The sequence below is a fragment of the Agaricus bisporus genome (genome assembly GCF_000300575.1).
Source record: "Agaricus bisporus var. bisporus H97 unplaced genomic scaffold AGABI2scaffold_9, whole genome shotgun sequence".
Taxonomy (NCBI): Eukaryota; Fungi; Basidiomycota; class Agaricomycetes; order Agaricales; family Agaricaceae; genus Agaricus; species Agaricus bisporus.
This window is the reverse complement of record NW_006267372.1, coordinates 477,322-490,663: the sequence shown is the minus strand read 5'-3', so window position 1 is coordinate 490,663 and position 13,342 is coordinate 477,322. Positions and strand designations below refer to the sequence as shown.

General features: G+C 46.4%; 2 protein-coding genes across 2 annotated transcripts; one reads left to right on the top strand and one right to left on the bottom strand.

Annotated features, from left to right (window-relative positions):
• Window positions 1-2,459: 2,459 nt before the first annotated feature.
• Window positions 2,460-3,649, top strand: AGABI2DRAFT_120583 (hypothetical protein; the record flags this gene model as incomplete). Its single annotated transcript, XM_006463714.1, has 3 exons — window positions 2,460-2,965; window positions 3,032-3,133; window positions 3,184-3,649. The coding sequence occupies 3 exons, from the start codon at window positions 2,460-2,462 to the stop codon at window positions 3,647-3,649; spliced, it is 1,074 nt and encodes a 357-aa protein (XP_006463777.1).
• A 7,754-nt stretch (window positions 3,650-11,403) lies between these two features.
• Window positions 11,404-12,369, bottom strand: AGABI2DRAFT_120581 (hypothetical protein; the record flags this gene model as incomplete). The annotated part of the gene is made up of 3 exons (XM_006463713.1): window positions 11,404-11,757; window positions 11,808-11,902; window positions 11,949-12,369. The coding sequence occupies 3 exons, from the start codon at window positions 12,367-12,369 to the stop codon at window positions 11,404-11,406; spliced, it is 870 nt and encodes a 289-aa protein (XP_006463776.1).
• Window positions 12,370-13,342: the final 973 nt, after the last annotated feature.

The window sequence follows — 13,342 nt, the reverse complement described above, 5'->3', positions numbered from 1 at the left end:
TCGCACGCTATGTCGTTTCCTACGCGCACGTACGGTCGTGTCTCGCTTCTCACGGTCGCTTTGGTAAGCGCATTATCGACCAGCAGATAAAGTACTAGCGTACCTGGCGTCATCAAATTATAGTACTGGTTGGATGTAGTACTAGGATATCATTAAACCTTCCGCTCCCACCCTCAGAAGGGTAGTATCACAGTACTGCCCGTCCCTCGGGTGAGGCAATACCACCGTACTCAACCATTTCAAGCACCGAAAAACACTATAGTCCTCAGAAATGGAGTACTATGATACTATCTCGCACGGTATCATAGTCCTCAATCCCGCTGGGAATCGAGGTACTGTGATACTCATGCAAGACAGTATCAGAGTACCTCGGCCCCCAAGGTACTTGAGTACTATGATACTGTCCCGCTAAAGAGGCAGTAATGGTATAGATGGTGTAGCTAAGAAATAACAACACCACTAACACTATAGCTGCTGCTCGTAATGCAAGTTCGTGGGGAGATAATGCAATATAAAGGTTTTGTATGCGCAAGAAGGACGATCAACGGACAAAGGAAGGGGCTGGACTCTCTAGCTAGTAGTTGTATAACCACCGGCTAACTTCTGGAACTCTAGCTACGTGCGTTCGCAGCGCTAAGTGCCAACCAATAGCGTTCAGGAAAGAGCTGCAATGGCTAAACCCGCCGGTAAAGCTACTGACTCCGTCTCAGCAACCAAAGAAGCTACCGACTTATACCTCTCCTGGATATAAGCTGCGATGTCAACCCGGCTAGTCTCTTAAACTATCTTACTACTGGCAACTTAGTGAATTCGAAAAGCTAACGCTTTGATTCGACTAACTGTTTAGCTGAGGTCAAGGCCCCTTAGAATGTTCTCAAGCTAGTTTATCCTGACTACACTCCGTTAACTGTTACTTTAATTTCACAATCCTCAGAGCGAAGCGTCAGCAAGAGGTTCCTAGAAGGTTCCTTGCCTCTCTGTGCTCGCCTGGGGGGTTTATATAGCTTTAGCTACAAGTCGTTACAAAAGGAAATATGTACTAAAGGAAATGTTAAGTCCATGTGATAATGAAGCTACGGATCTACTGTCCAATAAAAAGAGAAATCTATGTCATATGATTTAGCTGAGTCGTCATAGAGCATATGGTACTCTATCGGCAGGAGCTACAGGCGAAGACTAACTCAACAGTTCATGTTAAGCGATCTTGAGTTCCTAGCTGCGCTACCTAGGCTGAACGTTGTGCTGATCTATTCTTAGCTGCCGCACGGCAACGCTTAGCTACTATTTCCAATTGACCTTTTATGGAAGCAGGTCCATGTGCTGAATATCCAGAGTCGGAGCTAGGGTTTATTATCCCCATATAATGTCGGATTTATGGAGCTACCTCTGATCTTCATCGGATCGAAGTGCGATCAAGCTGGATTCTCCATTGGGAGTATAGGATCCACATGTTAGCCGCACTCGCTAAGATTACATGTCATTCCACGACTGGCCAAGGCTTAGCTTGGTCTACATGCAGAGGCTCATTATAGCTAGACATATGTTCGTCATAGCTAAAGGCTATAGTTTCCCTAATGGTACAGTTTTCCCATATAGGAGCCGGTGATCCCTCATGTAGACTCACAATGAATGGTATACTCTGCTGAGTGACGAGTAAGGGTTATAGGATGATGTAGCTAAGCCTGTAATGAGCTATAGCTCATAGCTAAGACATATTTCAAGCGTAAAACGGCTTGGGCCATAACACCGCACAGTATCATGGTACCTCAATTCCCAAGGGAAACGAGAACTACGGTACCGTGCGACACAGTATCACGGTACTTCATTCCCTTGGGAGTCATAATACCAGTGACTACATCAGTATCATAGTACTAGTTTCCCTTCGGAATCAAGGTACCGTAATACTGACTGTGATCAGTATTATAGTACTTGATACAGTATCATAGTACTTGTTTCCCTTCGGAGTCAAGGTACCGTAATACTGACTGCGATCGGTATCATAGTACTCGATACCCTTGGGGGCTGAGGTACTGTGATACTGCCTCGCACGGTACCGAAGTTCTCGTTTCCCTTGGGAATTGAGGTACCATGATACTGTGCAAGGCAGTACTGTAGTACCTAATTCCCCTGGGTATCGAAGTACCTTCATACTGCCAGAGACAGGAGTTCATTAATAAAATTCAGTTACTCCTATTGAGCTACTGGTTCCTCAGAAACATATCACTCCTCATCGACAGCGCAAAATAGAAGGGTAGATTATTATTCAATGATTCAACTATCCAGGGACTGAACTTCATGCGTTTAGAATGAGCCAAGCAAATCAATTCATGCGCCCGCCTATCTACAACCTGCCTGATGAGATTCTGCTTCGCATCATGCTATGAACCATCTCATACGACGACGAACCTCATGAATGGTTTCCTTGCAGACTTCAACATTACCAAACAAGAGCGGTAATCATGAGTGTCTGTCGGAGATGGCACGAATTGATGGAATTATCCCCCGAGCTTTGGACTTCGTTTACAATCGGTAAACTATGGGGTGATCAAAGCAAGGAGAACACCCTGATGCCGAAAACTGAATCCATCGAATTGTGGCAGGCCAGGTCTCAGAACCGGCCTATCTATATCCATATCTATAACGGAAATTTCACCGCTCGCTCAAAGGATGGCATCACCATGATGACAACGCTGCTGCCTTCTATCAAGAGGTGGCGTCGATTAGATTTAGAGTTGGATCAAAACGCGGCTGAGGCCTTCATTATCCACAATCATCCAACGACGGCAGGATCTGAAATGCAGGAAATCAGGGTATCTACATCCTGCGAGAAGGCTGAAACTAACAACCAGCTTCTGGTGGCAATCGGACATTGGCCTAGTCTATCGAAACTCATCTGGGTATTTGCAACCGGGTTTCTCATTACGAGTCAGCCAACCTTCCAAAATACTCTCCACCTCTTCCCTTGGTGAAACCTTTATCACATATCTCTTGAGGTGTCGTGGACTCTGTTGCAGTTTCATTCTTTTTTCAGTTCTGCCACCTCTGCCGAGGTGATCCGACTAAACATGCAAGAATATCTTACGGATTCCCCCGCTTATCACGCATGTTCGGCAATAGATTTGCCGAACCTCAGGTATGCCCTTTTGTAATAGCTCACATACCCGATATACTTACCAATTTCAGATATCTCGGCATTGAATCAGATTCAAGCATGTATCGTTTCGTGGAGTGTTTAAACCTTCCTGGAATTGAAGGTGTAGGCCTCTTCCAGAAAACATTGTCATTGGAAAATTCCTGGGGACCAGATCCGCATCCCGTTATCCCGAGTTCTAAGTTTCAACAATTCCTCAATCGGATGGCACAATCTGCGCAGACCATGATCATACATGGATACCCCTTTACATCGCGGGATGCTATTGATTTTATCGGCAATCAGGAATTGCCGAATATAGTTGTTTTGGAAATTGATGTGGGGGAAATGGCGTCTGTTGCGGTGATGGAATATATGGAGTCATATTCTCCCACAAATCGCCAAATTAAATCCAGTGGAGGTAAATTACTCGGGTGGTGCTATGACCACGCAAAGTGTAATACCTTTCGGGAGATTTTACCCTCATTTAGTAACCATTACCATATGTGGCACGAATAATATTCAACGTAAATTAAATATTACCAATACCTAAATCCATTGAGGTACCTTGAGCTCTTCCTCCAAAATCTCCGAGAAGTAGGTATCAAGTGTCATCTCCTGGCCAATCAATTCGTAATGACGGCGCGCACAAAAATTGGCAACTTTCTTCATCACCTGAGCCTCTTTTCTCGCCTCCTCTTCATCAGAATTAGAACCGGTAAACATATCCTCGACAGTGTACCCAAATTTCGACTTCAGGAATTGTAGTATAAATAAAACCTTGCGGGGATGGAAAGGTTGATGTTGGTGCAATCCCTCGATGATCAGCTTGCCCTTGATCATCGCCTTAGCCTTCCACGTCTTCCACATGACGAACCCGGCCAAAGCGACTTTCTCATGGCAACCGCAATGGAGATGATCAAGAGGACGGTCAATGTGGGAAGACGAATTGGAGTTTTGGTTTCGAGGGAACGGGGTTCCCCAGATATGGACGGGCCCCTGAAGGTTGTCAACGTCCGAAGTGAGCCTCCTGTTCAGTAAGATGTGGGGGAGACACAGGTAGTTGTTGGATTGATTCAAGAGTAATTTCAAGGCGAGATCATAGTTCGAAGTTGCGACGCCGGGAAGGTATTCGGGATCCATTCGCACAAGTTCGATTCCACGAGGCAATGGCGGACGTTCAGCCGCAGACCTCGCATCCAACCATTCTTCCGTGAATTTCCAGTGATTTACTTAGATTTCGTTGTTCAGTAAAACAAGTATAGGCGAAACACAATGTAGCCATACCTTCATCTGCTAAGCGAGCCCGTTGCTTCATCAATTTAGCGAGCGCACGAGCTGCCTTTGCCAACGCATATTCGGAGGCACAACCGCCTGTAACCAAGAAAATGTGTCATTATGTGCTTGATTGGCCGATTGCTGCCTCACCTTTACTCTCTTTCGCATCACCACTATCGGTTTCAACACTGCCACCCTGACTCTTCCCCCTGTTCTCCGTCGAGGTTGATGCAACTTTATTCTGCTGAACCTTCTCACGTTTCTTCCCCTTCGGAGTTACTCCACTACCATCACGAACCTTCTCGTGTTGACCTCCCTTTGAAGCCACCGCGCCATTACTCTCCTTAAATTGTTCATCATTACTTGCACTCGGTAGGGGATCTGCAGCGCGAACGGGTCCAGGTTTGGTGGGTCCAATCGGAGCGCCTTTCTCATCACCTTCGTCATCTTCCAGAAAAATAGCTGAGTCTCCCGTGTCCTCGGAATTGGACACTTCCACAAATTTCACTCCTGTTTATTGAGATACAGTGACGGACAAAACCGTTGCAATGTTTATAACACCTTCAAAGATACTATTATAGCATGTGACAAACTGACCGTGACATCACGTAATTAACATTGTTCGAAAGCCATGCTTCTTGGCTTTAATTCAATAGTAATACCATTATGTAATTTCAAATATACGTCGAAATACTGGCAATTTACTAACAAAGATGCATTGCAACAGTTTTGTCCCTCTCATTCACCAAGTACAAATCTCTATGTTCAGTACTTAGTATAGCCTCCCTTTGCCTTGATTACAGCTTCTACCCTTCTAGGCATACTCTCTATCAAATTCTGACACACCTCAGGCTTTATATCATTCCACTCCTTATCCACTCTTGTCCAAAGTTCTCCAATTCCCCTAGGTGCTTCTTCATACTCTTCAAGCTTGATTTTGAGGTGGTCCCAGAGATGTTCAATTGGATTGAGGTCTGGAGACTGTGCTGGCCATGGCAGCAAATCAATGTTGTTCTCTTTGAACCAGTTCTGGGCCTTTTTAGACTTGTGCTTGGGGTCATTGTCCTGCTGAAATATGAAATCCTCCCTTTCTTTCCCATAATACTCCACACTATCCTCCAGATTGTCCTCCAAAATGCTAACATATAGATCAGCATACATTTTACCTTCAATTTGGCATGCATAGCCACATCCCTCCCAAAACATACAACCCCACATCATCAAAGAACCTCCTCCAAACTTCAAAGTCCCAGACACCAGTCTATCACTCAAGCCTTCTCCATCCCTTTTCCACACCCATTTTCTTCCATCTGACCCCAAACGATTAATCTTTGTTTCATCAGACCATACTATCCTTTTCCAGTCTTCTATAGTCCAGTTTTGATGAGCTAAAGCCCAGTCCAAGCGATCCTTGCGGTGTTTGGCCTTGAGCAAAGGACGTTTAACCTTTACTACAGCCTTCATACCAGCGCGGGAAAGAGTTCTACGTATGGTCTTTGTAGAAATTGAGTGGGGAAAGCTGTTGGCAAGTAGTCTCTTGACTTGAGAAGCGTTGTCAGCCTTTTGAGAGGTGATTAAGCGAACAGCATAGCGGGTATCAGAAGATGTAAGCAGTCTAGGACGACCACCTGAGGATATAGCAAGGTTGGGACGGTGCTTGGATCTAATTCTGGATATAGTGGAATGATGTATGCTGGTAGAAGTAGAAATTTCATGAGCTGATGCTCCTGAATCAAGCAAATAAAGGATATGAGAGAGCTGACTTGGAGTGAGGGGCTTCATTGTAAAGAATCATGCCAAAGATGCTCTGTATATATACTCAAAGTGTGGCTGTGCTGACTTTTCATCTTTGTTGAATGTGGCCGTGCTGATTTTTCAAGTCAGTCAATGGAGTCAGGTGACTTTATACTTGGTGAATGAGAGGGACAAAACTGTTGCAATGCATCTTTGTTAGTAAATTGCCGGTATTTCGACAAATATTTAGAATTACATAATGGTATTACTATTGAATTAAAGCCAAGAAGCATGGCTTTCGAACAATGTTAATTACGTGATGTCACGGTCAGTTTGTCACATGCTATAATAGTATCTTTGAAGGTGTTAAAAACATTGCAACGGTTTTGTCCGTCACTGTACTATAATTAGCGTAAAGGAACGGTTGTAATATAGACTGGGACAAACTTTTCGGGGTTGGTTTGGTGGACCGTTTGGGATTGCTGAAGTACGATTGGAACAAGTCTTGTTGCATCTCTACGCCTAATATTAAGGATGTTAATACTTGTAAAACAGAACAAGTCCCAGCGGCTTACTATCTGACGCCGTAATCAAGTTCATATCCATCGTATTATCCTCCATTCCGAGCTCTATAGCCCTGAAACTGAGTTTACCATCTTCAGTGGTGTTTGCCGGATGAGAGGACACCGGCTGTGGAGGTTGGTCCGTCGTTAGAGCAGCAGGCTCCAGCGGGAATATAGCAGATGGAGCGACTCCCAAAGATTGCGACAAGTGCGGGGGTGGTTGAGACATGATGATCTCTGGTGCGGGTACAGACGTCGGCGGATCGACCGCTGATGAAAGTATTTCAGCTCTAGGAGCTATTTCTGTCGGCAATGCTTCAGCTCGCTTGCCAGGTACATCCTCAGCAGTAGTAGGTTGATCAGCGGGGGTTTTATCAACATCCTAGCCAACACTCAGCTCACCTCAGCGTAGTAACTGAAAGGTATTTGACTTACCATTGCGTGAGGGTTGGGGTTGGAAATGACTCCGGTGAAGGGCTCCAAGGACACGCTGGACCCATCAGCCTGCTTGGTAGCAGGCTGATTGGTTAGCTTATCGATGTCCTAGCCAGCGGTCAGCTTCGAAACAGTCTCCAGATTGGTCTACTTACCATTGAGCCCACTTCAGAACAATCGACGCCTACATTCACTGCGTCTGAAGCCACCGTGAGTTTCTTTTTCAAGTTGCCGAGCCGGCGCTGCGCTCCAATAATTTTCAATTGCATTTTCTTCAATTTGGCTAGAGGCCCATAAGCTAGACATAACCGTAAAACATGCCCACGTACCGCTAGAACCTCGACCGGCTGTGCCAGCTTGTATGGCCACCTGAAGGTCTGCTTTTTTGGCCTCGTAATTGGCTAGTTCGACAGCAGTTGAGTCGACTTTTGTCTGGAGGATTTCAACTTCTAAATTCACATTAGCCTGTGAAATCCAGCGGGGGAAGACTCGACTCACGACTGGACATATTCAGGTGTCTGGGGTTCGCTGGATTGCTTGTATATTCCCTCATCCTATACCGCACCAATAAGTACCCTAGTTCGCCAAGTCTCGGCGGGGAGGCCGGTACGGCAGTTCTGCGATTGGCGGAAACGATATTGCAATTCTGTAGTCAAATTTAGTACCACAGTATTCCGACATTTCCGAAGTGTCAAACACGATACCATCACAGCCGGCCCATCGAAAAAGTGCCCATCGAAAAAGTGCCTGCAGCATTTCCTTCAGAGCATCCACTGACTCCATGCATGAACATGAACACGGCTCCTCCGAATTTACATCTCTCCCTCTCCCCGCATCTTCTGTTTGCCAAGTTCAATCGGCACCTAGTCAATCGGATGATCATGTAGGGGATAGGGGGTATTCTGTAGCGTAAATCAGTTCGGCAAACGGCAGATGCATGACTTGTGGAAAAGATATGCCAAAAAAAAAAGCTTTTCGACCTCCTTTTCCACAGGTGTGGAAGGATCTAAGATTCGGATGAATGCAGCAGATGAATCACCCGTTTCTCGTATGCATACTGATACGTACCTTATCCGCCGACACTCCAACATAGTTCGTCTTCAACTGCCATGCAGCATTGTTGATCTCGGGCGACAATATACGACGAGGGAATTTAATACGCCTGCCAGAAGAGCGAGCGTAGAACGAAACCAACAAGCGAGGGAATAGTTGGGGGAGTAGAGGGGAAGGAGTACTGTGGTACTGCTCCCTTTTCCCGGTTTATTAAATCGGAAGGCCTGCCTCCTGAGTGTTATCGCCCTGATAGGAGTGGGCAAGGGCAGAGGGTTCGGCTGGGTGTGGAAGCGTGGAGCGAACTGATCATGATGAAATTCAACGTTGTAGGGTATACCCACATGACCCACTGATTGAGTCGACAAGTTGACGAGGCTGCTTCCACAAGCCATCGACGATGGAATAACCCTCAGAGTAAGCATGATTCAAGTGCTTAGGGAACTAACCTTTAATTGTTATTTCACTAGGTACTCCGACAATACTGATGAGTCCTTGTAATCATTGTTAGAACCTTGCCAGAATGTCACGGCGTCACGCTGTCACATCTGTCACATATTTTATTACATAATAATTTCCCTCTGCTGCTACAGTTCGACGGAGGCTAAACTATCGGCATACTGCTAAAATGGCGCAAGCTACAGACTTACCTATTGAACTTATCGATCTCATCTTATCTTTCCTACCTCCGAATCATGCGGAGCAGGTACAATGGCAAAGGGCAGCGGCGGAAATAGGAAGGGAGATTAGACCGGTAGGTTGGAACCTATCGGATCATCGATGCAGGCGGTGTGGGAGGGTAACCTTAGCAATGTGGGATGATGAGGAACAGAAGGCGTGGGTAATACAGAGATGGGGATACTGGGGACCGCGACACTGGGCAATGGCCGGATTCTTCGTACTATGCCCATGTGATGCGATGATTGGGAATTACTTCGGGAGTCGTTGGTTCGTGTGAGTAGATTACCTGTTTAGGAGTTGTTTGTACTTGTGGACACTTTTATGGTTTGTTTGGTGTTGTTGACGTTTTTATGATCAATGTACTTATGTTTACTTACTTCTTACTCCACTCTTCTTTTCGCATGTCAAATGTATAATTAGTTTACTTTCTCATACGTGCTTCTTTTCTCATGTCAGTATATAAATAGTTACCTAGGGTAGTTGGTCTGTGCGCCGTAGTCTAGGTATATAAAGTAGGTAGAAACTTGTAGAAGACTCCGTCGAGTTCTCTTAGGTTCACGCCTAATATTACTTTTGTCACTATACTCTTCAGTTCTTGAGTTTAGGTGTGACCTGTGACATCACAGTCACAGTCGCCCTAACAATCATCTCTTTGCTAGCTATCTTACCCCTGACCATTTCAACCTCCTATCATGCGATCAATCATCAATGGTCACCGGTCATATAAAAGTGCGTTGTCCGTCGAATTTCGTTTTCTTTCCTTAGTCACCTCCCTCTGCCATCCTCAACCATAGTCAACGTTCAACCTCGTACATTGCCAAGCGCCCGCGGTGTGTAATGAGCAGGACTGAGATCTTGGGCGAATCGGCCTCGGGCAAGAGGATCTGGGACTCCCTTCAGTCATCATCAGGCTTTTGTAAGCACGGTGTGAAGGTATACTTGTTGGCTCACGCCGGCGAGGTTTCGGGATCAGGGGGATTTTTATTACCATGCTTGCTGCGGATTCATTTCTTGATCTAGTATCTATCTTGCGAAAAGTATGTCACCAATTTCCTATCCCCCGTCAATTTAACGCTGAAATTGAGTTATGACGCCATCATTCTGGCCCTGTGGCTTTTTTCTACAAGCCTCCCGAAGCGTATGTGAGTTTAGTCGGTCTGCTTCTTGTACGAGTCTGATAATACATTTTCATGCTTCGCCTCCCTGTATCAAACGCCCGGCTGCAACAGAGCTTTCACCCCCGCAACCTCCCCCCGCCACCCCTGCGAGTTCCAGCTGAGTAATTGAATCTACACCGCAGAATTGATACTTACACATTTTTCATTTCCCTCGCGCGAACTCCATGTTCCGAAGAAGTACTCCGGTCTGCTCTACGATTTCCTCTTATTCGGCTTATGCGCTCTAGCTGAGTACTTCAATTTATGCTTACATAACTATTCTAATGAAACGCTGTGGTAGAGCAGAACAGATTTTTCAAGCAGCCGGAAGGCTATGTATAGGGAAACCACTGTTGCGCGTCAGATACGTTCCCATGCATGACTCCAACAGCGCTCTCACTAACACGATTGCCCAGGTTCTGCCGTATGTAGTAGACACAACGTTTCATCTAATGTAGACTTTCACATCGTCGGGACTTCGTGCGTAGCTTGGTGGAGGATCCCCACCAAACTACATACGAAGTCATTGTAGGTACACTTGTTTTGTAGACTCATATTATCCACGGCTATTTTGAAACTTAGTATTGCGTTGATACTTACCTGTACACGATTATTCTTTTGAAATTACGTTGTCCTAACCTTAACCCCACCGTTCCCTTGAGTGTTCGAGATGAAACATTTGAAATGAATCCGTCGTATACAATACACTACCGTCATAAAGAATGAGGCTTAAGGACTTGCAAAGCTTTGTGGCTTGAATGGTCATCCAATATGTGTATATGTGTAAGTGCTGACAGGCGTCTCAATAAGGCGAGTCCTTGAAGTTTTCCCGTTTTAACTACTGGAGTTGGACACTAGCGGTGCCAATAACAAAGGTAAGCGCTGTTAGGTCTGAGATGAGAGGATGCGGAGACAACGGCGGGGAATACATACGATGTGGTATTTCCCCTTGGCACATGAAGTGATGTCGCGAACAGTCTTAATGCCATCACGGCCTTCAGCCATTAATGTAGTTCCTTGGCTTCGATGTACTTTGTAAGCAGCTTAATGACATTCTCTACGTTCGGATTTTACAGCGCAAAGTCATATATTCACTATTAACCAAGACTAGTCGAGAGCCTTTGAATCCATCATATGAACAAGTCACTACTAGTATGGGTCGACAATCAGAGATCAGTTCACAACAAAAAGACTCTGTTGACACTCATGAATGCCTCCATGCGCAAGCTAAAGCCCAGACACATGCTGGGTTTACGATTGCGGCATGGCGCTCTATGACTTATTACCTTGCCCCGGCAATGGCAATGAGTTGAGAGGCAAGAATCATTTTCGCAAACTCATAGAATTTACACTGTCAGCGCAAAAGATATAGTAGCTACTCATTCCTGAGTCCCCTGGCATTTCTGATGGCTTCCAACTCGGCCATTAATTCTTCATTGGCCCTCCGCGAAGCAGCCAACTCTGCTTCCCTATCCTCCAGCCTCTCCATGACAGCTATCCGCACCTTTTCCGACGTATCCAGATTCTGTGCAAGCGCCAAAGCCATGGACCGTTTAGCTTTGACCAGGTGAGTCATCAACTCTTGAAATTGGTTGATGAGGTTCCCGGACTCGTCAAATGCTTCTCTCCTCAAGCGTTCCGAAGTAAAGTGGACGGTAGCTGAGGAACCCGTCGTTTGCTGTGCTAGGAGTAGTATGTACGCGTCCGTTTCGATCGCCAATCTTTCAGCCTGGAAATGTTGTGTCAGATTGACCGAGTGTACCAAAAGGACTAGAATACCCTGGAGATGATTAGAGGTAGCTTGCGGTTGTACCTCGTTGTTGCAGAAGCTGCATGAGACAACACTTGTTGTGTTCGATTTTGCCGCGCTATGCCTGTTCCACGTAAGCCAGCTCCACATTAAAAGAGAGAAGGACGAACTAAACGCCAGGTTGCCTCGCTTCACGCCCTCCACAAGACCATTCCTTTCGGCCTTCTCGGCTGCAGTCAATCTCCCACCTGCCGACTTTCGTAGTCCATTCAGGGTGTGATTAGGACGACCATCATCACCCTCGATTTCAGTTGCCTCTACAGTGGCAGGCCCTGGTATGCGTGACTCGGGTTCGATCAGGAGAGCAGGATCAATGGGTATCTCCTGATTTCCGTTGTCAGGGCTAGGCGGCGTGAGCCTTCCGAGGGCCGCAGTTGGACTTGTGGGGGGATCGGCTGGGCGATCCAAACCGACAGGTTCTCCCGGACTCTGAGATAACATGTTCTGGTGGGCCGCACTGGCAGTTGGACTTGTGGTAGGATCGGCTGGGCGATCCAAACCGACTGATTCTCCCGGACTCTGCGATAACATGTTCTGTAGACAATAACAGCGTGAATATCATATGTACATACCGGATGATCTCTCGAAGTCCCTTGCAATCGATGCTCCGGGAATAGGCCAGAGTCATATCTACCGTCAAGGGGTATTGGCAACTTTTGAAACCGTTGGCTGTGAGTCGAGATGGACGCTACTGAGATTGAATATTTGACACACGTTGGCTACCAGACCCGAAAGAATTTGGGGATCGCTGGCCTGCGTGAATAACCAGAATGTTATGAGGAGTGAGATGCGTGGTGACGTGTCCAAGCGCACCGTGGAGACCGCAGTGGCAAGGTTCAAGGAACCCCAACAAACAGGTTGGGGGTCAGAATAGTAACAACATGATCGATATCAACGCACCTCTGTATTCTGCACAACCCCCCCTTGTTTCAAACAGCCACAGGTTGATTTCAGCGGACGGTTGGGGCACTTGCGACATCGTCTTGGGGCCTGGGTGGCTGCAGTGGCATTCTTTTTGGGAGACCTCACACGTCTGGCTGCCTTCATATCGCCACTGAGAGATACGAGTAAGTTCGTTGAGGAGACGTGTCTCTGTCAGGCGGTGAGCTTTAATAGAGATCATCAAATCAAGTATTGTAGTACTTGCCTGAACAAGTGGGTATTGCGATACTCCTTCAATGGTTTTCAGCATCCCGTCATCATGCCCAATCCCAAACGTCGCCGCCGCTTTCTGACACCACCACCCGGTTCCAAAATTACCCTTCAGCGCCCTGCCGATATATCGAGCAGTACTGCAAGGGCAGTATCGAAACCCTCTCCCCAGAAAAAGAGACGACTCCAGTTGTCAAGTCATCCACGGCCATCACAAGTTTGCGCGCCGCGGCCTAACCAATCTGAAACGGAATACGAGGCAGTAGGACCAGTTTTAGAGGCAGAGGACTATTTTCTTCATAGTGGTACTGGCGAGCAAAGCTCTGAATTGGACGGGGAAGGGTTATTAGAT